This window comes from Ahaetulla prasina, chromosome 4, assembly GCF_028640845.1.
Source record: "Ahaetulla prasina isolate Xishuangbanna chromosome 4, ASM2864084v1, whole genome shotgun sequence".
Taxonomy (NCBI): domain Eukaryota; kingdom Metazoa; phylum Chordata; class Lepidosauria; order Squamata; family Colubridae; genus Ahaetulla; species Ahaetulla prasina.
The window spans coordinates 139,496,179-139,522,648 of record NC_080542.1 but is presented as its reverse complement, the minus strand read 5'-3'; the positions used below and the strand labels follow the sequence as shown (position 1 = coordinate 139,522,648).

Here is a 26,470-nt window from a genome sequence, read left to right as displayed (position 1 = left end):
TTTAATTTTATTTTTATCTTGTCTTTATTGTTTTTATAAATAACTAAAGGTGGCAAATGTATTCCTTCCTCCTATATTTTCCACACAAAAACAACCCTGTGAGAGAGAGTACCAGCCCAAAGTCATCTAACTGATTTTCATACTTAAGGCGGGACTAGAACTCACAGCGTACTAAAAAGCAGAGACATCACCCTGCCAACAAAAGTGCGTATAGTCAAGGCTAGAGTTTTCCCAGTTGCAATGTATGGCTGTGAAAGTTGGACCATAAGAAAGGCTGAGCGCCAAAGAATTGAGGCCTTTGAACTCTGCTGCTGGAGAAGACTCCTGTGAGTCCCTTGGACTGCAAGGCAAACAAACAAGTCAGTCCTAGAAGACTGACTGCTCTTTAGAAGGCCAGATCCTGAAGATGAAACTCAAATACTTTGGCCACCTAATGAGAAAGAAGGAATCACTGGAGAAGAGCCTAATGCTGGGAAAGATTGAGGGCAAAAGAAGAAGGGGACGACAGAGAACGAGGTGGCTGGATAGAGTCACTGAAGTGTGAGTTTAAATGGACTCCAGAGGATGGTAGAGGATAGGAAGGCCTGGAGGAACGTTGTCCATGGAGTCGTGATAGATCGGACATGACTTCGCAACTCACAACAACAAGAACTCACAGTCTCCTGGTGATTGGCCCAAAGACACCCAGCCAGGTTTGATGCTGAAGGTGGGACTAAAATTCTCAGTCTCCTGACTTTTTGTCCTGTGCCTTAGACAGCACAGGTCGACTTTCTCCAAGATTCTTTGTTCCCAACCTGATCGTTTAGATCTTTTAACAATGCTGGTAAAATTAATTAAATCCCTTTTGCTGCTGATCATCCTTTTCTCTCTTTTTCCTGTTTCCCAGAATTTATATATATATAAATTTCTTTCACATTGTGACATTTCTTTTCATACTTTGAAAGAAATTGAGTTGGAGAAGTAGAAGTTCAGGCAAGAAAAGAGCAGTTTTACTCCCAACGGTTGCCACTAAAAAAGGGAGGGGAGGGGTTGAAAGAGATAGAATCTGGCCCCTCTGCCCACTGCCTCTTTCCTTCAACCTACCTACATGTTGGTTTCATTTTCAGACATTGAACCCTGACATAGCACTCTGGCATCTGAAGAAGCACCAGTTTTCTCAACTACTTGCCAGTCAGCTTTGAGGGTATATAACGTGGAGGTTTTAATGATGGGGGGCACTTGGATACCCCTTTAATGGACTTCTCTCTCTAGGGAGACCTGTTTAGTGCCAATGCTTTTTCTGCTTTCATGCGAATGCCTCTTTATTTTCCAGGTATTTTATCTTCCAGACATTTATCATCCTGCTTACTCTGTTGTTCATAAAATCATTTACCGCCCTATGACTGAACTGCTTCTTTTAAAAAATGGAAAAGTAGGTGGCTCATTTGACATACGGAAGAGTTGAAGAGAAGACTGACAAGAGATGCCTTTTCCACCGACATTAAAGTGCCCTGCACAGAATGGGATGTAATCATGATTAGAAGATTTTTCCCCAGCTGGAGACCCTCAATTTGTTTCATCAATACTAAGCTGACCATCAGTTGTAGCTGGAAGTGAGGAAAGTTCAGTGTATCCAGAAAATTGGAGTAGAGAATTAGAGGAGTGAGTAGGCCTGTGTAAAAGCTAACTCAATCCTGATATTCAGGGGCTGAATTCATACAACCCCAAACTTCACTTAAATGGGGCTCAGATGATTGGTGGTGGTTCAGTTTGCAACCTTTTTTCTCAGCAGCCACTGTGTGGACTTGCCCAACCTTTCTGCCATAATTTATTTATTTGGCCAACACATATATCGTTTGTTTCTTTCACTAAGTCAGGTTAGAATGATGCGAATTCATCCTCTGAAATCAAGCTTCCTTTTGCTTCCCCTGCCTTGCACATTTCGCCCCCTTTTTTTCCTGTATTGTAATACGCACACACAAAAAAACCCCAAAAGTATCACAAACTAAGGCCTTTTCACGCTTGCGGTTGACATTCCAAAAGGAGGACAATTTTCAGTTTTCACTGACTTTGCCGCTGAATTCAAGATTTCTCTCCCCTGCGCCTTTCTCCGTCAGAGGGGCCGGAAACCCTTTCTTCGTGTGCTGGCGCGTGTCTGTTCGTGTGTCTACATATATGTACGCTTTCCCATGTGATGAGTGCTGCGCGTTTCCTCGCGGCGTGTGGGCGACGGAGGGGAAGCCTATAGGGGGACGTGTAAACTTCTCTCCCCCCCCCCCCTCCTCCATCAAAGGCGAAGGAGGAAAAGAGCGGCGGGGATCTCCTCCAACCCAAGCCGCCACCCTCCCCCCGCCCCGAGGGAGGCAGGCAGACGCCGGAGCTGCTGCCACTCTCTGGAGGAAGACGGTGCAATCCCAGTGGTGGGCGCAACGCGATGGGCTCTCCTTAGCTGACTGGCCTGTACTAGGATCAGGCGCCGACCGTCACTTGACGGGCGCGTCTCGGTGTTGGAGAAGCCGACCTCGGCGTAGCGGCTGGAAAGCAGCCGGAGAGGAGGAGATTGGAAGAGACCGCTCAGGTATTTCGTTCCCGCGCCTAGGGAGGGGTGCGAGGTGGGGGCGGGGCTCTGCAGCGGGGGCGGAGCCACCACACGATCCCCAGCTGGGCTCCAGGTCCCGGCGAGGCGCGTCCCGAATCGCGCCGACTTTCCACGACCTCGTACAGATGAAGTGTATAGGATGGCGCTGAGACCTGCTAGGGATCGCTTGAAAGAATACGCCTCCCCTGCTTTGCCAGCTGGGCTCAGAGCGCTGAACCTTCAGCGTCCGCGCTGGACGAAACGGCCCGCCAGACTCTCTGGACGCCCCGGACGTGTTTTTGGCCGAAGCCTCGCCCGAGACCACCAGCCAAAGCCTGGCGCTTCGGTTTAATCCCCGGAGCTTTCTGCTAGACGCCGACCTGAGGCTGGTAGCTCCGCTTTGTCGACGGGTCACAGAGAACCCACTCCACCTAATCTACCCTCCCAGAAGGTTCATTTCCAGCTTTTGTCCGGACTCCCCTTTCTCCACGGATTCCGAAAATCGGAAAGGCCCGGCCACACCCGAGTCTTCAAAGTACCAGAAGTGGTTCCGCGGACGCGTGGGTTGCGCTTGACGCTCATCCAGCCTTCGTTGCGTCGCGGTGGGGAAAAGCGCCGGTAGATGCGTTGGGAGGTCAACCCCATTCCTTTGCTTAGCAGTTTTCACCCATTTGGAGGGCTGGAGACTCAGCTGACTATAGGAGACTGTAAGATACTTAAAGCCGAGCTGGAGGGGAGACGTAGGAATCCCAGATCTGTATGTACATGGGAAATCCGAAGACGACAGCCTATGTAAGACAATGCCTCTTCTATTTATTGCTTTGTAAGAAATTCACTATATCCCAGAATGGAAGCTCAGTTTGATTGATCATGATTTTCAGGAACAGTTTTCCCTTGAATGAACCTGCCCCTCCCCCTTTCCATCCCACCACCCTCCGGGCTGCCCTTAAATCCCATGTCTTTGTATTGCTGCCTTTTTCCCCTTCCCTCTTTTCTCATAGACTTGAAACTAATGCTGTTAAATTACTACTATAGTGCACGTTTAGGCTTTCCTTGTGTTAATTGATTTAGCATAAGGATATTAAAAGCCTTGTTGCCTCTGAGGCTGCAGATTGATTTTTATAAATCTGAAAGGTTTTAAGTGTGTTCTTGAAATATGGTCTGGAAAGATACAGGGGAAAAGCATCTATGTTTTAATGGCATCTTCTCAGGATTAACCTTATTCAAAAAGTTCTGTTATTTTGTTGGAAGGAGAACTTTTTCTCTTTCCAATACAGTTGTCATTACAGGTGAAGAACTGACACATACCTCAGGGTGTCCTACTTGTCTTAATATATCCAGGGCAGGCTCTCCCAGGTTCTGGAAATCAGTAGGGGTCAGCTAGATGCCTCCAACTTGCTATGGCTTAATTCTTCCTAGTATTGAGATTGACTGCTGGTGACATTGTGTTTGTCTTCTTTATTCATCTTGTTTGGGCAGCAGTTAGAGAAGTGACTTACCATATCGTTCCGAGACTTCTTTTTTTACTTCCCAGTGTTGTTTATACTTTTGGGTTTTGTAGTGGTCACCCATCCAAGTACTAACCAGATCCTTGAGGATCAGCCAAGACAGCCACATAGATGCCAGCAAGAAAAATAGGTGTGATCCCAGCAGGAGAAGATGGTTTGGGAGCTACAGAACCAGAATTCCTGTTTGTGGCAGGATAGACTTTCTTCTACATAGCAATACAACTGGGAATATCTCAATTCCACTTTTCTGCTTTGCATATAAAACATCAGCCTGTGTTTAATCTTGATTGTCTGTTGTTGCAAGAGTGCTGTAGATAAACAGGCAGGGCAACTTCAGACAGAGGGTCTCTCTTGATTAATCTGGCTGCTGGTTGGTGGTGTTTCCCACCCCCCCTTTTCTTTCCTGCACTTTACAGGGGCAGAAATTCTAACATGGCTTTAAGATTACTTGTGGCCACCACATCCAGGAGGCAATTCATGGTTACCACCGATAGGTTGATGCTGCTGGAACCAGCCACGTGGCAGAGCACCGGCTTCTAAAATAAGAGGCACCTCCCACAATAACTTCCTTCGTAAGGAGATACTATTGTAGGAGATTAAAATCTGAAGAAGCCTCTCGCTCTGTTCTCATCCTCTGCAGATCTTCTCCATTCGCCTCTGCAGGATGGACCGCTCTGCCAACTTCACCTGTTTCTCCACCACCACTTTGGCAGAGGCCAACTGGACCGATCCTGGCCTCTTGCCCGGCCCGGCCGGCATGGGTAAACCCTTGTCAATCTTCAAAGTCCTCATCTTGACTTTGCTGGCCATGCTGGGGGTTGCCACCTTCCTTTGGAACCTGTTGGTCCTGGCCACCATCCTGCGGGTACGTACTTTTCACAAGGTGCCCCATAACCTGGTCGCCTCCATGGCCATCTCTGATGTGATGGTGGCCGGCTTGGTGATGCCCCTCAGCCTGATATACGAACTGTCCGGCCGTCGCTGGCGGCTGGGCAGGCTGCTGTGCGAGATCTGGATCTCCTGTGACGTGCTTTGCTGCACGGCCAGCATCTGGAACGTGACGGCCATTGCACTAGATCGTTACTGGTCCATAACGCGGCACCTGGAATACACACTGAAGACCCGTCGGCGTATTTCCAATCTTATGATTACTGTGACTTGGCTGCTCTCTGCTATTATCTCCTTGGCTCCACTACTCTTTGGCTGGGGAGAAACTTACACCGAGGACAATGCTGAATGCCAAGTCAGCCGGGAGCCTTCTTACACCGTCTTTTCAACCTGTGGAGCTTTTTATCTGCCTCTCTGCGTCGTGCTGTTTGTCTACTGGAAGATCTACAAAGCGGCCAGGTTTCGCATTGGATCCCGTAAGATCAATTCCATCAGTCCAATTACACCCGGAGTTCTAGAGGTTAGTGCTTTGCCCATTTTTTTACACTCAAGAGGTAAGTTTAATGCAAAGATTTAGTTAGAATGTCTTTAGCACAAAGACATTCATTCAGTCTTTGAAATTTACCATGTTTAAGCCAGGCGTATCACGTTGCTGGCAATTGTGAACTTGTGCTCCATGGTTCAGATCTCAGCTCAACAGTGTTCCTGCTTATGAACCATGATTCATTATTATTATTATGGTTAATCACACAACCAGTAGAATCAGTGTTGATTCCTGGCTTCCTTTTGAATGGATTTGTCAGTTTTCTTGACAGTGTTTTTCAGAAGTGTTTTTTCCCTTGCCTCCTTCCTAGGGCTGAGAGAGGGTGACTGGCCCAACATCACCCTACTGGGTTTGTGCCTAAGATAGGACCAGAACTCACACAACGATTGATGATTGGCCCAAAATCATCCAGCCGATATTCATGCCTAAAACGAGACTAGAACTCAGGGTCTCCCAATTTCCCAACACTACAAAAGCAAACTATCATTATTTGCTAGCTTTAGTACCTACACTTTTCATGTAGGTTATATAACTCAAAGGGGTGACCCTCGTAATAACTAATATTCTCTCAATTCTCTTTTGTTTTGAAAATTTAGATCAAGAACTGCAAAATAATTTGTATTTGTTAGGCTGTGCACTGACATGGTCTTTAATCCCATTTCCTGAATTTTTGGGGTTAACTATAATTTGGTTGATGTTTGCCCTTCTGCTGAAGTAGAAACTTAATTACCAATTTGGGGACAAAAAGAAACAGCTTCCACTAAGAGAGAACCTCCCCAGATTTATCTCACTGCTTTTTAAGAGAAAGAGTAGCAGGCAGGAATCAACAGATTAAATTTTTCCCAACCACTCAAGCCAGAAAGATCAATATTGTCAGCCTATTAGTTACTTCCCTGTTTTTCTGCCCTCCCTGGATATTTGGGGATCTTTCCCAGGTACATGCACACCATATATAGGTAATCCTTGAGTTACAACGATAATGGATTATGCTTGTGACAGTCATAAATTGGATCACCCAAGTGATGGACACGATTTTACAGCCTTTTTCGGAGGCAAATGCCATGGTTGTTAAGAAAACCAATGGTTTGCTATAGATATATGTTTCCTGAAAAGTGGAAGTAAATGCCTTTTTTTTTTTTTTTTTGGCAAAAGCGTTGCAAAACTGAGGATCAAGATAATGTGGTCACATGATTGTGGGATGCTGCAAACATCCATCAATCCTTATTCAGAGAATAGAGTTGGAAGGGACCTTGGAGGTCTTCTAGTCCAACCCCCTGCTCAAGCAGGAGACCTTATATCATTTGAGACAAATTATCCAGTCCAGTCTCTTCTTCAAAAACCTCCAGTGATTAAGCACCTACGTCTGAAGACAAGCTGTTCTATTAGTTAATTGCCCTCACTGTTAGGAAAAGTTTCTCTTTAATTTCAGGTTGCTTCTCTCCTTGATTAGTTTCCATCCATTGTTCCTTATCTTACCTTCTGGGGCTTTGGAAAATAAGTTAACCCCCTCTTCTTTGGGGCAACCAAACTGCTTGTCGAGCACCCAAAGTGCAGTCATTTGACTGAGGTGTGGGGGGTAGCACTTTTGGGACCTCAATTCCTGGCCAGAAGGATTTAGCAAGAAGGTCCATGCTAACTTCCAGTGGTCACTAAATGGCTGTCATAAACTGAGGACTACCTTTTTGTGATGCCTCTGAACTTCAGCTTTCTCATGCTCCTTAATTGAAATCCAAGTTTAGATGTTTCATCCTCTAAAGAAGGACATTATCAACACACAGAGTGGGCATTTATTCATGAGACTGTTCCTGCCATGTATTTCCTACACATAGCCTGTCAAGCAGCAAAGCTCTAGGTACAGCAAGGAGGGGACCCAGCCAACACAAACATCTCTCCACGCTGCCTCCCCACCTCCATTCATTTAGTTTGCTTTGGCCCTTTCAATAGATTCTCTTTGTTTGGTGTGGATGTGTAAACAGCTGCACTGCCTACCCCAAGCTGCACGGAGTTGTGAAAAGCACATGCTCACTGTTTATACCCTGTGGCAGGGTGAGCGTAAGTCCCATGGCCAGCTGGGGGAATTCTGGGAGTTGAAGTCCCCGCTTTCTTAAAGAGGCTGAGAAATTCTAATTCAGTCCCTGGGAATAGATCCTGTGTTGTAAAACCCATAAATGATTTATCCCCATAACTATTTCTATCATTTGTGGCTGTGAGTGTGATTAGGTTGAGGTTTCTGGCTTCATATTCATGCTCAGCATGGCGAGGATAACATAAGCTTCTTGGAACAAACTCAAGCGTTGCGAACTAATCCGTTTCCCTTCATTACTTTTCCGTAATTGAAAAGCTACTTTGGAAACGGTTGCTGAGATGGGCAGGACTGGGACTGCCTAATCTTTTTGTATGTAATGGTTTATCCATTCCAGATCACCCCTTTTTTCACTTGCAGGAGGAAAAAGAGCAGGGTTTGATACATTTTTCAATGTAATAATAATAATAAAAAAATCCCTCCCGTATCTTAATTTCAACTGCACTGTTTTTGTTTTATTTTGGCCAGATTGAGCCTCTTGGTGTTGGTCCAGGTCTTGATTTACAACAAGTCCTTGAACTTACGACTATAATGGATCCCCACATTTCCATTTCTTAACAAAACAGTTCTCAAATGAGTTTTGCCACATTTTATCACCTTTTTTTCGCCATAGTTGTTAACTGAATCACTGCAATTAAGTTAACGACATGGTTGTTAAGTGAATCTGGCTTCCCCCGTTGACTTTGTTTTGTCAGAAGGTCACAAAAAAATGATCATATGACCCCCCGGGACGCTGCAACCATCGTAAAGGCATTCAAGTTGCCAAACATCTGGATTTGGATTAGATGAGTACGGGGATGCTGCCATGGTCGTAAGTATGAGGACGGTTCGTAAGTCAGTTCTTTTTCAGTGTCATTGCAACTTTTTAATGGTCACTAAAGAATTGGACTATCTCTATTGCGAAAAACGCTCTTTATTTTGGTACCTAATTAGCAGCTAAGGCCATTTTAAAAGCCAATTCTTTTCAGAGTCTCTGTGCATGAACTCACGAATCTGTGGTGTTTGCCTGCAGAAATCCCAGTATTCAAACGTCCTTTCTTTTGAAATGTATTTGTTGTTCCCGATATCCACATCGATAGACCAGTGGGCTGCCGAAAGCCTCTCTCCACCATTGGCAAAATTCGGACCCGATTCTCACCACAGCAACTGTGAACCAATCACTGGCGTTCAAGAGCCTCAGATTTTAACTCCGCATCATCGGACCATGAACTAAAAGTCCTGTGGCTGAGATGGAATGTTGAATTAGCCTCTCTGACAGCTCTTGCACCAGAAAGCCTTGACGTTTTCAATCTCTCGGCGGCAGAACAAAAAATATGCCAAAGCCACCAATTGAGCTCATTGATGCAAACTGCTGTCGGTGGGGCAAACTTCGTGCCTGCCTTCTGGTGCTCTGGGAAAAGCTTGGCAGAAGTTGGGGGAGGCTTAGAGAAAGCTTTGCAAACAACGAGAGATAGGAGCTGCTCTCCTTGTGTAAATACATTTAGGGAATCCGGAGTGGGAAATGGCAGCACAGATTTGTGCCAAGGGCTGGGAAACTCAAGCTCAAGCTTCCTTGGATAACTCTCAGCCAGTCACTCATAGCCCAACATGTTGCAGGGGAAAATTTAGAGGCAGGAATGCTCTAAACTAAAGGCTGCCTTGAACTGCTGGAAATCATTAATAAAATACACAGTCATGGGGGGGAAAAACCCTGTGTTTACATTCTAAGGAATGTAGCAGCGTTTCTCAACCTTGGCAGTTTAACGAGATGTAGATTTCAACTCCCAGATTTCCTTAACCACCAGCCGACTCCACGGCTGCCATTCCTGGATACCCCGCTGCAGGCAGAAAGTAAAGTCCCACCTTGTCTTACGAGCAAAATAACACGGCCAGGAAGGAGAAGACACCTCATGCCACATAGCCCTCTCTCACAGCCAAAAGATTTGCAGCTGTTAAAAAAAAAAGGGGGGGGGGAGCGATTGAGATTTTGTGGGAATACCCTGTTCTTTCTGAAACTTTGCAACTTGGAAGAGGTACGGACATCAAGTGGCTTGCTAGCTGGGGAATTCTGGGAATTGGAAGTCCACCTGTCTTCAAGTTGCCAAAGTTGAGAAACACTGGAATAGAAAGTTCCTTCAGACGGTGAAAAAGAAAACAGGTATATATATACACATAGAGATGTGTTCTGTCCTCCCTCGCCTCCGTCCGAGTGATGGCTTAATTAGCCGGCACTATCAGCTCTGGCAGCAGAATAGCCAGCGTCTGCCAAGAGCTTCCGTTATCTTCCACGACGCTGGTGAGTCACAACCTTCAGCTCTTGTCAATCAGTGGATTTGCCTGTTACAAAGAGACACAGTAGCTCTCGCTGCCTTTTATATCCTGTGGGGTGTGGCTCCATGACTCAGCACTTCCTAGGCCTGCCCCACCCTTGCTTCTGTTGTTCCCTCCTCTCCTGCCTACGAAACCTAGGGTTCAACCAAGCCTGATTGCCGTCAGCTGGGTCTGCAGGCATGGCCTGTGGAGGGAAGAGTCAGAGTGGAGGCCTTGTTATCTCTTCCACCTGGCCTGTTTCTGGCTCCTGGAGCTGAGCCAGGGAAGCCGATGCTCCTGAGGTAAGTCCTGACAGCCCTTCCCTCTCACTGTCCAAGTCACTTTCTGGCAGCAGGGACGGCTCGGGGGGTGCAGACACAACACGATGTTTTGGAATTCTTCCAGCAGATCACAGGAATTGTGGTGATGCCACTCATTCTGCAGCTTTCTGTTGCTTGCTGTTGCAGTCATTTGATCCAAGCAAAACACATCATTGCTTTTCCACAACTAAATGCTTTCCATCTGATTTTCTATAGGAAGTCGCCGCCATTTCATCTGTGTGTGTGTGTGTGTGTGTGTGTGTGTGTGTGTGAATACTTTGTCACCACCTCTTCAGTGCTGGAGTGGTAATCTTGCTTTGGAAGTCCCTTGTGAGTGAGTCAACACAGCCTTCAGGCAATTCCAGTCTTCTTCCAGAGATGTTTTTGCACGAATGAAAAGATCAACTGGAAAAATTCAAAGGCAGACACGATAGGCAGTTCCAGGGGTGAAATCTACTTACCTTCCTTACCGGTTTGGAAGTGCACATGTCCTGTGCGCGCAATCGCTTCACGCATGTCACATGCATGTGCAGACCTGCACAGGTGCAAAACCTTCTGCGCATGCGCAGAAGGTAAAAAACACATTACTTCCTGGTAAAAAGTTACCGGGCGAGTGCGCGGAGCTTCGTTCCACCATCGCTACCAGATTGCCGAATTACCGGTCATGATTGCTACCAGATCGCACCATCCAATCCGACCTGGGAGCATTTCATCCCTGGGCAGTTCTAATGTATTTGCAAGATATAGTTTTCAAACTTTGCAAGACAGCTTGCCTTAGTGTATATTAAAATCAATCTTTTTTTCAGCATTATCAGAATTGATTGATCAGCATATAATTAGGAAGTATGCTGGACCAGATAATCGGAAGCCAAAATTCTTTTGTTTGAATACTCCAGTACTTTATTTTGCTGGTTCCTTGCAATGAGCTATGGTTCCTGGTTTAAGCCAATAAATAGTATAATAAATATCATGTGAATATTATTTTATTTATTTAATTAGTTAGCCAATTTTTGTTGCACCTTTGTTATTATAAATAAGGCAGCGAATATACCGAATGCTCCTTCCTCCTCCTATTTTCCAAGTAAAAACAATCCTGTGAGGTTGGTTGGGCTGAGAGAGAATGATTGGCCCAAATTCCTCCAGCCACCTTAATTGTCTAAGGATGTGTCTTAAGGAATAAAGATATAACATGCAATCATACATGTAAATTTGGAAGACAGTGAACTTCCAGTACTGTACAGGTAGTCCTTGACTTACGGCTACAATTGAGCCCAAAATTTCTGTTACTAAATGAGACAGTTAAGTGATCCTTGGTGCATTTTACGATCTTCTACTTAGAAATAAAAATGAGTTGGGGTTGGAGGTCATACTCCTGGCACCTAGTAGTAGTAGTAGCAGCATCATATAGGGATGGTGCTTGTCTTATGACCGCACCTGATACCAGAATTTCCATCGTTGAGCAAGACAATTGTTAAGTAAGTCATACCTGATTTTACCACCTTTTTTGCCATGATTGTTAAGCAAATCACTGCAATTGTTAAGTGAAACACACAGTCATTAAGTGAGGCCAGTTCTCCCCCCCAGCCACCGTCTTCGCTTTTCTGAAGCCAGCTGGGAATGTTGCAAATGGCAATCACATGATCTGGAGATGCTACACACCAGTTGTCAAGCACCCAAAGTTCGATCGCTTGACCTTGAGGCTGCTGTGATGTTCATAAATCTGACCATTGGTCATAAGTTTGGTTTTTTTCAGTACTGTTGTAACTCCGGATGGTCATTCAATGAACGGTCGTAAATCTAGAGCTGCCTGTATGGACTGCCATTGTAAATCAATGTTCTTGTTTGCCATGACAGCAAATATTCAACAGCGGCTGGTAGGTCTTGCTGTAGATGAGGGGTGTCAAACTCACATGATCACGGTGGTGTCACGTGATATATCGGGATTTCCCCCCTTTTGCTAAACCAGGGGTGGGCGTGGCCCACAGGCTGGGAGTTTGACAGCACTGCTGTAGATTAATCTCTGGCCCACAGAACCTTATCCTCCTTTCAGGAGATGCTCTCATGCTCAGCAACAGGACAAAGCAAATAATCTAAAGATGCTCTTTCTGTTTTGCAGTTCAGGGAGGATTCCCAGCATCCACAGATGGTGTTCACCGCCAGGCATGCCACGGTGACGTTCCACACGGATGGAGACACTTGGAGGGAACAGAAAGAGAGGAGAGCTGCCCTCATGGTGGGAATTCTCATTGGCGTCTTTGTCCTCTGCTGGATCCCCTTCTTTGTCACTGAACTCATCAGCTCCCTCTGCTACTGTGACATCCCGCCAGCCTGCAAAAGTGTTTTCCTTTGGCTCGGATATTCCAATTCATTTTTCAACCCTCTGATCTATACAGCCTTCAACAAGAATTACAACAATGCCTTTAAGAACCTCTTCTCCAGACAACAATAAACATTGTCTGGGGAGAGGGCCCATAGGTGATTTTTTTCCCAAAAGGCAACTGGAGTTTCCTAGGTTTTTTTAAAATTTCTTTTGAAAACATTTCCCTTCTTGTCCAAGAAGCTTCTTCACTTCTAACTGATTGGTGGGGAATGGAGCAGAGGTGAAATGCTCCCGGTTTGGATCGGATCGCCCGATCTGGTAGCGATGGCAGCAAATGGTTCGGAGAACCGGTAGCAAAAATCCCTGCTCCCCCACACACACCCCCATGTCCAGCTGAGCTGTGCAATCATCAGAGGTGTTTTTTTTTTCTCTACTTTTAAAAGCATTTTTTCTTCGGCCGAAAAATGCTTTTAAAAGTAAAAAAAAAAAGCCTCTGATGATCGCACGGCTAAGCTGGGATTGTCAGAACCCTTTAGAAGCATTTTTTTTACAGCCTCTTTGGCCAAAAAGGTTGTAGAAAAAATGCTTTTAAAAGTAAAAAAAAAAAGTTGGCCACGCCCACCCAGTCACATTACACACACCCCACCAAGCCACGCCCACAGAACTGGTAGTAACAAATTTTACATTTCACCCCTGGAATGGAGCGATTTATATTCTTTACAATCATTCAGTCGTTATCTCACTTAGGGACAGTCGTTAGCTCTCTGAGAGTTGTTGAGCCCACTTGGGACTTTATGCTGTATTTTCACCTGAATTAGACTGTAAATGAGTATAGAAATTTCAGCAGTTCCAAGGAAGTTCCACATCCGTTTACATTCTGATTCAGTTGACTCTGAAGATACAGATGAACCCCCAAGTGGCTTCAATGGCTCTCCGAAAGAGTTCTCATGACCAGGTGACTTCAAAGACGATAAATCTTTCCATTCCCCACCATCAATTAGAACTGAAGAAGCTTCTTGGATGAGAAGTGAAATGTTTTCAAACAAAACCCAAAAAAGTCCAGTTGCATTTTGAAAAAAAACAAAAAACACACCTCTTTGGGACAGTCATGATCTGGATGATGGAGAAGGTTTATATCTCTGGAGAGAATATTCTCTCTATAAAGATCCATCCATCCTCCAGAGATGGAAGAGGAAAAGCTCTTGAAATAAACATCATTCCTTTACAGTTGAACCATTTATTCCAGTTGCTCTTAATATCTCTGTTAGTTCTTCATTGCTGTAGGAAATTATTGAAATCAGTAGCTGCTTGTTCAGACACCGTATTTTCCCGACACTCATACAAGGGTGTTTTTGTCAATCGGACAGTCTGATTTTTCTTCTCGGCTCAGTTGCACTTGCTAATGTGACACTCTGCGATGTTGCTATCAATGTCACTCTAGGATGTTTATGGCCTCCAAGAGAATCACAGAACCTGTGGCATCATCCGTATTGTGACTGACATCAGCTCCATAGTGAGAGAAATCTGTTCTCCTTTGTAACTCTTTGCAACTCTTTGTAACTCTTTATGAGATATGTAACTCATATCCCATAAATGTACTGCTCAATAGAACAAGTAGGGTATTTAAATAGTCATTTGCAGAGGGGTAGGAAAGAGAATGAGGTACCCACTTCGCACATGGGTTTTTTGGTCAGTTTAATACTTCTTTATTTCATTACATTAATAGGGAATATATAATCCTTCAGATATTGCTGAACTAAAATTCCTGGCAGACTTAGGCAGGATAGATATTGGGCAAAGAATTGGAAGTTACAGTTCAGGCACATCTGAAGAGCCATGGATTCTCCATTCCCGTGTTATTGTTTCAGACACTCAAGACACCAAGAACCAAGCATCTGGTTCTGTGTAGCCAGGTGGTAGCTCACACCTTGAGTTGGACACAGAAGCAAACTGGCATTCAATGCAGCTCACAAAGTAAAGGTGTTACATGCACAAACTCACATTCTACAGCAGCTGCAGCTTCCAAATCCTCTTCAAAGGTAGGCCCATGAAGAATTAAAACTCGGTATTTGGATACATTTAATCAAAAGCATCGTTAGTATTGAATTTCTACAAGCACAGTGCATCAAATAACTTTTGTGTTTGGAAAAAAGTCTAATATGAAAAATACATGGGCTTGGAAGAAGATTATACCAAGCCTGAGCAATGTTATTCTAACAGAGATCCAAATCAGCCCAGATTCTCCTTCACAGCTATTATCTCTTCAGCTGATGAAACTTTCCAGTTTCTATTTTTTCTCAGTAAAAGAGCTTCCCCAACCTAGTGCCCTTCAGTTGTTTTGGGACAATTTTTACAATTTTCAGTATAGCACCAGACTAGTAGATCTGGGGGGAAAAACATTATGATGAAATTGTTTTATGTAATGCGCGAAGGCTCCTTAATTTGTAATATGAATTAAGGTGAGAAGAAGTAATAGGAGAAGAGGGCTAGATCGTTACTTCTGTTTGAATGTCTGCAGAAATTGAGCAACAATAGGAAATATAAACCAATTCCAGCTACATTGTTTTGTAACATTTGTGGAAAATCGAATGTTTCATAGGCACTAGAATCTGATTCTATTTCTTGCTGCTTTACTTTCTGTCTTTCGTTTTCTAAAAAGAGAACTGCAATATTAAATAAAGTATGAAAGCTTTAACACAGATATCTGAAATTTTAAAAGAACGTGTATCAGGAATCTGGCAACACATCTGCTTGGTAGCAAAGGGCAAACATTGTGCATATCCAGTTATTTCATATACCCCATAGCCAACTCTGGTGAGTGATTGTGCAAATAGAACCAGGAATGATACATATGCGGGTTCTTCAGTCTTACTGGGTTTAAGGAATAAAGATTCAGTTCAAGGCAAAAGACATTCATGGAGGCTTTCAACCAAAATACTGCATAAGCTAGACTATCAGGACCTTGGATAGCTCCCCAAACACCTAGAAAGGAGACCTTTAGTGCATCTAAACTGTCTAAAGCAGGGGTGTCAAACTCACATCGTCACGTTGTCATTATATATATATATTTTTCTTTTCATGTGACATATCAGGACTTTTCACCCCTTTGTTAAACCGGGGGTGGGCGTGGCCAGCATGTGACCCATCCGGCCCATGTGCCGTGAGTTTGACAACGCTGTTCTAAAGGAAACTGTTTTAGCAATACTGGTAAGTCCACAACGCATGAATATAATGAAGTAACACAAGATTATGAATATATACAGTACATCTTTTTCTTCCTATTTGTTCCACAATGACAACCCCATGAGATAGTGAAAAAGAAGTACCATGGGTAACATGATAGCAATATTTCAATATTTGAGAGGCTGCCCCAAATAAGAGGGAGTCAACCTATTTTCCAAAGCATCAAATGGAAGGACAAGAAACAATGGATGAAAACAAATCAAGAAGCAACCTAGGACAAAGGAGAAACTTCCTGACAGTGAGAACAATTAAGCAGTGGAATGCTTGCCTTCAGAAGTTATGGATACTCCATCACTGGAGACTTTTAAGTAGGAGGTTGGATTAGAAGATCCCCAAGATTCTTCCAACTCTGATTTTATTATACAGAAGTGGGTGGACTTGAGAGAAATTAACTGACTGAAATTAACCCAGCTGGTTTTCATACCTAATTAGGACTGGAAAATTAATTGTTAAGCTGTGCAGTCCTTGAGTGAGGCATCACATGCCTGTACCAATTTCACGCCCCTTTTTGCTGCAGTCATTAAATGAGACGTCGCAGTAACTTGCAACCTCCTACCAGCTTCCCCGTTGTTTTTGATTGTCAGAAGCCAGTTGAGAAGGTTTGCAAATGGCAATCAGTTGACCACTGGATCACTGAAACCAGAGGTGGGGTCTACTTACCTTTACTACCGGTTCACAATGGGATCGCATGCACGCACTCACATGCGCAGATCATCTATGACAACATCTGGGTGGGTGGGCAGAGCCTCCCCCCCCGGTTTTACTACCAGTTCGTAAGAACTAGACCAAACTGGGGGCAACCCCACCACTGACTGAAACTCATATATATATATATATATATATATATATATATATATATATATATATATATATATATATATATATATATATATATATATATATATATATATATATATATATATATATATATATATATATATATATTTTCTGAGGTTTTTAGGTGTTTGTATGTAGGTCTTTGGTTATTGGGTTTCTCAGCGTAAAATTGGAAGTGTCTTGGCGGCGTTTGACGAAGTCTCATTCGTCATCTTCAGGCTTCAGCTTCGTGCAGCCACATTGCTCCCAGAAGCACGAAGCTGAAGCCTGAAGATGACGAATGAGACTTCGTCGAAATGTCGCCAAGACACTTCCAATTTTACGCGGGAGAAAACCCGAATAACCAAAGACATATATATATATATATACACACACACACACACACACACACACACACACACACACATACACACGTCAAGATGACTAGACAGGTACTGTAGATGACTACTTGGATTATTCTCCCACCTCCTCCAAAATGGGGAATTTGGCCAGCTTTTCCCAGATCAGTTTCTTTAAACAAAAATGAACTGGGGAAGGATGGTGTTTGTAATAATCTTTACCTATCATTTCTTCCTACCCTTCCAGATACATTAACATTCCAGTTCCCATATTTAGAATTATAGTGAGAGTTGAATCCCAGAATTTGGAGAATAAGGGGTTAAGCATGCTTGTCTACGGAGTAATCTCTTGAGCCAGTATTATAAAAAGCAAATAGCAAGTAATTAAGAACCACTCTACAAAGTCTATGGACATTAAGCTCCAATGAAACTCGAACTTAATTGTACGGTAAGTTATGGAGGTAGCAAATAGTGGAAGGAAACAAATGAATTTGTATGCTTGTGTGACAGCCTGTCTGGGAACACCAGGGAATTTACATATTATGAAACACTCAGTCCTTGAAAATATGGCTTACAATTTAGTAAACAATGGCTGTCATTCATCTACAGAAGTAGAAGAATACAACTGCCAATATGTTTCTTCTTGCCTGGAAATCTGAAATATCAGCCAAAAGAGAGTTGGACTGCTGCTTAAAAAATGAACTATATCCAATTAATACTGCAGGATCTTGAGTTATGTTGCTGTTGATCCCAAGCCAATATTACCAACTCCAATTTCTGTTATTCTGTAAGAAGAGAAAACCCATCACTTGCAAATGTAAACCTTTTGCTAATTTGGTGGTTGTGTGCTTTGATCAGATGTAGCACTGGAAAGTATAGACAATTCAATACTGTGCAGCACCGGAAGTCCTACGTTTCTCAGTTTTTCAATGGATATGTCACAATTTCCTTCGCATCTGAACACTAAAAATAAGCAGCCCTTCAACCATTCATCTAGCCACATGGAGTGGATGGTTATGTCGAGGGTCTCATTCCTATGGGCACATTCTGATTTAGGAACCAAGGAGCCATTCTGATAGTTAAGATAAACAGAGAGCAGAATTAGAACAAATCTACACGGGGCCTGTTCCCATTGGAATAACACAGAGAATCGGTATGCATTGGATGGAGAATAATGAAAGAAAAGGTGCTGAAGACCCACCCCTTTTGCAAATGAGCCACCACATCATACAGAGATGTAGAAGTGTGGTGAGATGAAGACTGTAGTCCCATGAGGGAGGGGCTGCTTCGTTGAGGGCAAGGAGGAAGGGCAGCTTGGAATGTCTGATAGGCAAGAACAGAGCTAAGATGAACCCACCCTATTCTCCAAAGCAGGGGTCTCCAACTATGGCAACTTTAAGACTTGTGGACTCCAACTCCCAGAATCCCTCATCCAGCTTTGCTGGGAGTTGGAGCCCACAAGTCTTAAAGTTGCCAAGGTTGGAGACCCCTGCTCCAAAGCACCTGAAGGCAGAACAAGAAGCAACAGATGGAAACTAATTAAGGAGAGAAGCAACCCAGAACTAAGGAGGAATTTCCTGACAGTTAGAACAATTGATCAGTGGAATGACTTGCCTCCAGAAGTTGTAAATGCTCCCACACTGGAAGTTTTTAAGAAGAGATTGGACAATCATTTGTCTGAAATGGTATGGGGTTTCCTGCCTGAGCAGTGGGTTGGACTAGAAGACCGCTGAGGTCCCTTCCAACTCTGTTATTCTATTCTATTTCTAGCAGTTCACAGAGTGTATGCAAATAGTCTGGCAAGATTTCAATTGATAAATTAACAACAACAACAACAACCACTCAGAAGTAACTCCTATTGTTGCTGGTTCTAGGGGCTTAACAAAAAGTGATCGAATTTGCACTACTGATCTGCTTAAAATAATAATAAACCTTGCAGAAGATTCTCAAAATAACTGAGAATCTCCACTGACATCCATTTTCACTTGTATTATATATTTTTATAATTTCAATAAAATAATATATAAAAGGAAATAATAATAATCTGAAAACATTTGGAGCAGCACTTAAAACGCTACTGGAATTGACAAATTCACTATATCAATCAATTGCAAAAGGCAGCCTTGCTTGGAACAGCTTAAATCCTGTGAGAGTTATCTGTAACACGATCAAACGTCAACATCTGCCTGTCCCAGGTCCATGGGAAGGACTGGATAGGGGGACAAAAATGCCAGATCCTGTGTGAACATCTGGCTGACTGCGCAACTAATCATAATAGAAATACCATTTGCCTGCAAGCAGGAACTAGTGGGACCATAAAAGAGAGAAAATAAGAGAAAATGAAAAAGCTAAAGCACTCTGGAATTTCAGGATTCAAACAGACGGGCACCTGCCACAGAACACGCCAGTCTTAACAACTGTTGATAAGGAAGACAAAAATAATGGATGTGGTGGCAGCATCTGGATACAGTAGAATAGAACAGGACTCTCCAACCTTGGCCACTTTAAGACTTTGGACTTCAACTCCCAGCAAAGCTGGCTGAGGAATTCTGGGAGTTGAAGTTCACAAGTCTTAAAGTTGCCAAGGTTGGAGACCCCTGGAATAGAGGAAAAGGAACCAGAAAGGATAACAAAATGCAAAGACCTACAAATAAAAATAGAATTGTGACAAAAGAAAGCAAAGATACTGCCAAGAGTAATATGCGTCTTGACTGCAATCCCAAAACAAAACACCAATCTCTGCCAATCCTTGGGAAGGATAGGAGAATAAAAATGCCAAATGCCTTCTGAACGTCTGGCTGATCGGGCCACAAACCATAATAAACCTTGAAAGTCTCGTTCCTCCCTTGTTCACACTCGTGCTATGGAGATCAGCTCACCATTCCTGATCCATCAAAACACTTATCATTGCTCCAACGGCAGCTGCTTTCATGTTTCTCCTCCTTGCTGATCCTGTGAACACTGGACGTCACTGTGGGACAAGGAGTGCTAAGCTCCAAGTCTCTGGGATTCAGCTCTGGGTTCATTTGATTAGGCTGCAGGCTAAAATAATGAAAAGGTACAGCTCTTCTTATTGGTTTCCTCTCATCATAGTTTTCAAGCATGCAGATGACTAGTAGAAACAGTTCTGTGGTAGGAAATTGTAACTAGGGAGGTGACCTTTTACAGCATTTTGGCAAACAGTGTCATAATTAGAATTGCTGTGGCATTGTACCTTCTGAAGAAAACTCTCCCCTCCCCTTCTCTGCCTTCCCTTCTCTTCTCCTCTGCGTTCTTCTCTCTTTTGCCCTCCATTCCCCTCTCCTCTCCTTCTCTGCCTTCCCCTCCCCTGTCTTCTCTTCTCTCCTCCTCAGCTCTCCCTTCCCCTCTTCTCTCTTCCTCTGCCCTTCCCTCCACTCTCCTGCTCCTCTCCTCCTCAGCCCTCCACTCCACTCTCCTTCTCTGCCTTCCCCTTCCCTATCTTCTCTTCTCTCCTCCTCAGCCCACCCTTCCCCTCTTCTCTCCTTTTCTGCCCTTCCCTCCACTCTTCTGCTCCTCTCCTCCTCAGCCCTCCCCTCTCCTCTCCTTCTCTGCCTTCCCCTCCCCTGTCTTCTTTTCTCTCCTCCTCAGCCCTCCCTTCCCCTCTTCTCTCCACCTCTGCCCTTCCCTCCACTCTCCTGCTCCTCTCCTCCTCAGCCCTCCCCTCTCCTATCCTTCTCTGCCTTCCCCTCCCCTTCCCTGTCTTCTCTTCTCTCCTCCTCAGCCCTCCTTTCCCTTCCCCACTTCTCTCCTCCTCTGCCTTCTCCTCTCCTCTCCCCTCCCCTTCTCTCACCCTCCTTCCCTCTTTCTCCAATCTTCTTTCTGGCTGCCTTAAATACTTGAAAATAGCCAGTCCCAGAACCATTGAAGGACTTTGTGAATACGATGCCATGTGGGAAACTGAACCCTGTTTTTACAGCTCAGTGGAATTGTTTTTCCATTCAGTTAAAGCTGGGCTGGAAAAAAAACCACTCCAACATGCTTTCCTCTTTTTCAAAGATATTCAAAGCAAGCTCTCCTTCATCAAACTGAATTTTAAAAAGGCAGCATCTCTCTGCACAACTCAGCCTCATTTAAATTACATATACCATAAGTCTCCAATCCTCTTTGCAAATTCTTCCTCTAAAAGGACGTTTCTCAAATATTTCCAACATAAAGCCAAGCTAAGAGTGGAAATACAAATCTATAAAGCTCGCTAGAAAATCTATGACGTGCATGGGTGGCAGACAGAACAGAAAAAAAAATCTTTTTTCCCCAGTCACAGCTCAAGTAATTGATGAAACATCCTGCTGCAGGAGTTGATGGCGAAGTCTATTTTCAACAGCCAGAGGAAAAGGCTCTCAAATGTCCAGAACAGGTAGTCCTCACATTATAACCACAACTGGGACCAGCATTCCTGTTGCCAAACAAAGCAGTTGTTAAGTGAGTTGCTCCCAATTTTATGACCTTTCCCCATGGTTGGTAACTGAATCACTGCAATTGTTAAGTGAAATACAGATCACTAAATGAATTTGGCTTCCCCCATTGACTTTGTTTGTCAGAAGCCAGTTGGGAAAGTCAGAAATGGAAATCATGTGACTCTAGGTTGCTACAACTGTCATAAATAAACTGTGAGAGGGATCTTGGAGTCTTAGTGGACAACCAGTTAAATACCGTGTTTCCCTGAAAATAAGACCGGGTCTTATATTAATTTTTGCTCCAAAAGACACATTAGGGCTTATTTTCTGGTTAGGTCTTATTTTGGGGGAAATACGTGCATCCATCTGGCTGACAATCTTAACTGGGGCTTATTTTGGGGGTAGGGCTTATATTATGAGCATCCTGAAAAACCATGCTAGGACTTATTTTTCTGGTTGGGTCTTATTTGCAGAGAAACATGGTATGAGCTAACAATCTGTGGCGGCAGCCAAAAAAGCCAATGTAATCCTAAATTGCATTAGCAGAGGCATACAATCAAGATCAAGTGAGGTACTAATACCACTCTATAAAGCCTTAGTAAGACCACACCTAGAGTACTGCATCCAGTTTTGGTCACCACACTATAAAAAAGATGTTGAGATTCTAGAAAGAATGCAGAGAAAAGCAACAAGGATGATTAAGGGACTGGAGGCTAAAATATACGATGAACAGTTGCAGGAACTGGGCCTGGCTAGTCTAGTGAAGAGAAGGACCAGGGGAGACATGATAGCAATCTTCCAATGTTTGAGAGGCTGTCACAGAGAGAAGGGAATCGACCTATTTTCCAAAGCACCCAAAGGCCAGACAAGGAATAATGGATGGAAACTGATCAAGGAGAGATTCAACCTGGAAATAAGGAGAAATTTTCTGGTAGTGAGAACAGTCAACCAATGGAATAGAAGTTGCCTTCAGAAGTTCTTGAAAGCTTTATCACTGGAAGCTTTCAAGAAGAGACTAGACCGCCAAATATCAGAAATGGTGTAGGACAGGAGTGTCAAACTGGATTTCTTCAAGGGCCAGATCAGCATTGTAGTTTTCCTCTGTGGGCCAGCCAGGGGGAAGGGGGCGGTTTCAGTGTGGACAGGCTCCTGAAGGACTTTGCTGGCCAAAATGGAATGGAGGGGGGGGCGCATGTGGCCCCCCCAGTGCCCAGTTTTGGTCAGCAAAGTGCTTCAGGAGGACACCCAGGCCGAAAACATGTGGCCCTCTGCACCCCATTTTGGCTGCCAGAGGCACTGGGGGCTGGTCCTTTGCTATTTCCAGGCTGGCCCTGTGGGCCAGATTTAAGCACCCCAGATCTGGCCTGCGGGCCTTGAGTTTGACACCCTTGGTGTAGGGTCTCCTGTTGGAGTGGGTGGGTTGGGCTAGATGACCTACAAGGTCCCTTCCAACTTTGTTAATCTGTTAATACATGCCAATTGCCAAGTAGCTGAATTTTGTTCATGTGATCCTGCGGTTGCTCTGACAGTTGTAAGAATGAGGACTAGTTGCAAGTCACTTTTTTCAGTATCATTATAACTTCAGACATTCACTAAATGAATGGTTGTAAGTTAAGGACTACTCGTATTCCGGAAGCATCTACCTAAGTATTCCTAACCTTAACTTTTCCAAATAATAGGATCCTAGGAAAAAAATATTTTCATTGTCCCCACACAGCCCTTTTAACATTCTCCAGTAATGGTGAAATAGAATAGAATAGAATAGAATAGAATAGAATAGAATAGAATAGAATAGAATAGAATAGAATAGAATAGAATAGAATAGAATAGAATAGAATAGAGTAGAGTAGTGTAGTGTAGTGTAGTGTAGTGTAGTGTAGTGTAGTGTAGTGTAGTGTAGTGTAGTGTAGTGTAGTATAGTATAGAATAGAATAGAATAGAATAGAATTTTTTATTGGCCAAGTGTGATTGGACACACAAGGAATTTGTCTTGGTGCAGATGCTCTCGGTGTACATAAAAGAAAATCCTCCGTGGGTTGCCACCAGTTCGCTGCTTGCGCATGCACGGTGTGCGCCAAATGCGTGCTGTGTGGGTACACATGCTCAGTGCGCACCAGATGCGCACTGCTCACAAAACACACACTGTGCATGCATGTGCACTGCACACCAAACGCACGCTGCGTGCGCATGCGCAGTGTGCACCAAACACGTGGTAAGTAGGTAAGTAGAACAGCAAGGGGGGAACAGCTGTGCCGCGCGATTTAGATTCGCTAGAAAGCAGGATTTCCTGCTTTCTAGCGAATATAAATCGCGCGGCACAGCTGATCTTTGGAAATACCGGTTTGGACGAATCAGTAGCTTTTATTACTACTGGCTCCACCGAACTAGTGCGAACCAGTAGCATTTCACCCCTGAATCAAATCCATTAATCCACAGCTTTTGTTTCTCAGCACCATTTGTTTCTCCGTAGAAAAGTCAGAAATTCTTCTGATGCCTTTGTTGGCTCTTGGTCTGGTGCATTTAACATATTCAATGGCTAGTGGGAGATGAGACAGTTATCAGACTTGGCTCAAAACACACTCTGAGCAATCTCAGTTAATTACAGCACAACACATCCTTTTCCTATTGAACTCCCTAACTTGGAAAGAAAAACATTCAGCCCACAGATGGGGGAGTGCCAGCTAAATCCTTTCAAGTTCGCTATGCTAATCTTGAAAGAAAGCGTAATGAAAGCATCTTAACAACATAGGGATACTGCAGAGTGAAAGGTGCTCTCTTTCCACGTTCTTATCTCTTATTTTCTCTTTCCAATTGTTAAACATGCTGTGCAGAAGTGATAATGACATTACACACCAATTCATTTACTCCAAAGGATAGAAAACATTGCTTAGCCAACTGATAGCGACAAAAGTCAGCTGGAAAGAAAGCTTTAACTCTGGAGTGGACAACTACGGGCCTTTTAAAATCTGCGGACTTTAACTCCTATAATAATTCCTGAGTCAGGAGAAGAAGGAGGGGAAGCAGTAGAATAGAATAGAATAGAATAGAATAGAATAGAATAGAATAGAATAGAATAGAATAGAATAGAATTTTTATTGGCCAAGTGTGATTGGACACACAAGGAATTTGTCTTGGTGCATATGCTTTCAGTGTACATAAAAGAAAAGATACCTTCATCAAGGTACAACATTTACAACACAAATGATGGTCAAATATATCAATATAAATCATAAGGATTACCAGCAACAAAGTTACAGTCATACAGTCATCAGTGGAAAGAGATGGGTGATGGGAATGATGAGAAGATTAATAGTAGTGCAGATTCAGTAAATAGTCTGACAGTGTTGAGGGAATTATTTGTTTAGCAGAGTGATGGCCTTCGGGAAAAAACTGTTCTTGTGTCTAGTTGTTCTGGTGTGCAGTGCTCTATAACGTCGTTTTGAGGGTAGGAGTTGAAACAGTTTATGTCCAGGATGCGAGGGATCTGCAAATATTTTCACGGCCCTCTTCTTGATTCGTGCAGTATACAGGTCCTCAATGGAAGGCAGGTTGGTAGCAATTATTTTTTCTGCAGTTCTAATTATCCTCTGAAGTCTGTGTCTTTCTTGTTGGGTTGCAGAACTGAACCAGACAGTTATAGAGGTGCAAATGACAGACTCAATAATTCCTCTGTAGAATTGGATCAGCAGCTCCTTGGGCGTGAATCCCAGTAGTGGGATTTAGCCAGTTCGCACTACTTCGGGAGAACCGGTTGTTAACTTTCTGAGCAGTTTGGCACACTGGTTGCTGGGAGAAATTATTAGGGCAGAGAACCGGTTGTTAAATTACTGGAATCCTATCACTGAGGGGAAGAGAGAGGGTTAGAAAGGATGGAAGTGAGAAGTGTGAAGGAGGAGGGGAAGTAGGAAAGTGAGGAGGAGGATGGTGGGGAAAGTAGAAGGATGAGAAGGGTAGAAAGGATTAAGGAAGGGAGTGGCGACCGAGCAGGCCCGATTGAGCATAATTTGAGTATAGGATCGATTGTTGGATAAGTGATTGTACTGTACACAGGTCAAATTGTGGGAATTATTATGGAAAATAAAAAACTTTTTAATACAAAAATAATTCCTGAGTCAGCCATGGAAAGTCCTGAGGAATTATTTACACCTTGGTCAGCACTTTTTTACTCTCCTACCATCGGGCAGGAGATATGGAAGCATCGCCAGCTGAAAAATAGCTTTTATCTATCAGACTTCTCAACCAACGTAACACCACATTTAGGTTTAATATGATAGACCTGCAGGGCCAGCTCAACATGTTCATACCCATGTAATATATAATATAATGTTACATACATATAGGTATATGGGAATATGTGTTAGCTACTATTTATTTGGGTTTAGGGATTCTATTTCTTTCATTTATTGAGTCATTGAGATGTATTTTGTGTTTCGGGGGTGGGGGAAGGGGTGCTGCACCAAGGGAGTCTCGTTCAATTTCATTGTACACATGTTGTGCATTGACAATAAAGGTTTGATTTGGTTTGGAGCCATAGTTACAGGGGTGGGCAGTATGGCTGGATTCAGGAATTCAGGGAATTGAAGTCCACAGGCAGTACAGGCAGAGGTGAAATGCTCCCGGTTCGGACCGGATCACGTGATCTGGTAGGGATGACAGCAGGTGGTTTGGAGAACCAGTAGCAAAAATCCCTCCCCTCCCCCCCATCATGCCCAGATGAGTCACAGGATCATCAGAGGGGTTTTTTTAATATTATTTTTAAAAGCATTTTTTCTTCAGCCGAAAAAATGCTTTTAAAAGTAAAAAAAAAAAAAGCTTCTGATGATCCCAGCTGAGTTGCCTGATCATCAGAGGCTTTTCTTTCTTTTAAAGGCAAAAAAAAAATGCTTTTAAAAGAAAAGAAAAGTCTCTGACAATCAGGCAACTCAGCTGGGATCATCAGAGCCTTTTAAAAGCATTTTTTAACAACCTCTTCAGCCAAAGAGGTTGTAGAAAAAATGCTTTTAAAAGTAAAAAAAAAAAGTTTGCCATGCCCACCCAGTAACATTACCCCCCTCCCCCCCCCCAGCCAAGCTATGCCCATTGAACCAGTAGTAACACATTTTACATTTCACCACTGAGTACAGGGGCC

At 43.6% G+C, this 26,470-nt stretch overlaps 1 protein-coding gene across 3 annotated transcripts; it reads left to right on the top strand.

Annotated features, from left to right (window-relative positions):
- The first annotated feature begins 2,486 nt into the window (after window positions 1–2,486).
- HTR5A (5-hydroxytryptamine receptor 5A) lies at window positions 2,487–15,178 on the top strand. 3 transcript variants are annotated; one of them, XM_058184248.1, is made up of 3 exons: window positions 2,487–2,557; window positions 4,706–5,473; window positions 12,306–15,178. In XM_058184248.1, exons 2-3 carry the CDS (start codon window positions 4,730–4,732, stop codon window positions 12,636–12,638), a joined length of 1,077 nt encoding a protein of 358 aa, XP_058040231.1. In that variant the 5' UTR covers window positions 2,487–2,557; window positions 4,706–4,729; the 3' UTR covers window positions 12,639–15,178. The 3 variants fall into 3 exon arrangements, with proteins under 3 accessions (XP_058040231.1, XP_058040229.1, XP_058040230.1); XM_058184246.1 differs by lacking the exon at window positions 2,487–2,557 and adding an exon at window positions 2,662–3,349; XM_058184247.1 differs by lacking the exon at window positions 2,487–2,557 and adding an exon at window positions 2,662–3,349 and having other exon boundaries at window positions 4,482–5,473.
- Window positions 15,179–26,470: the final 11,292 nt, after the last annotated feature.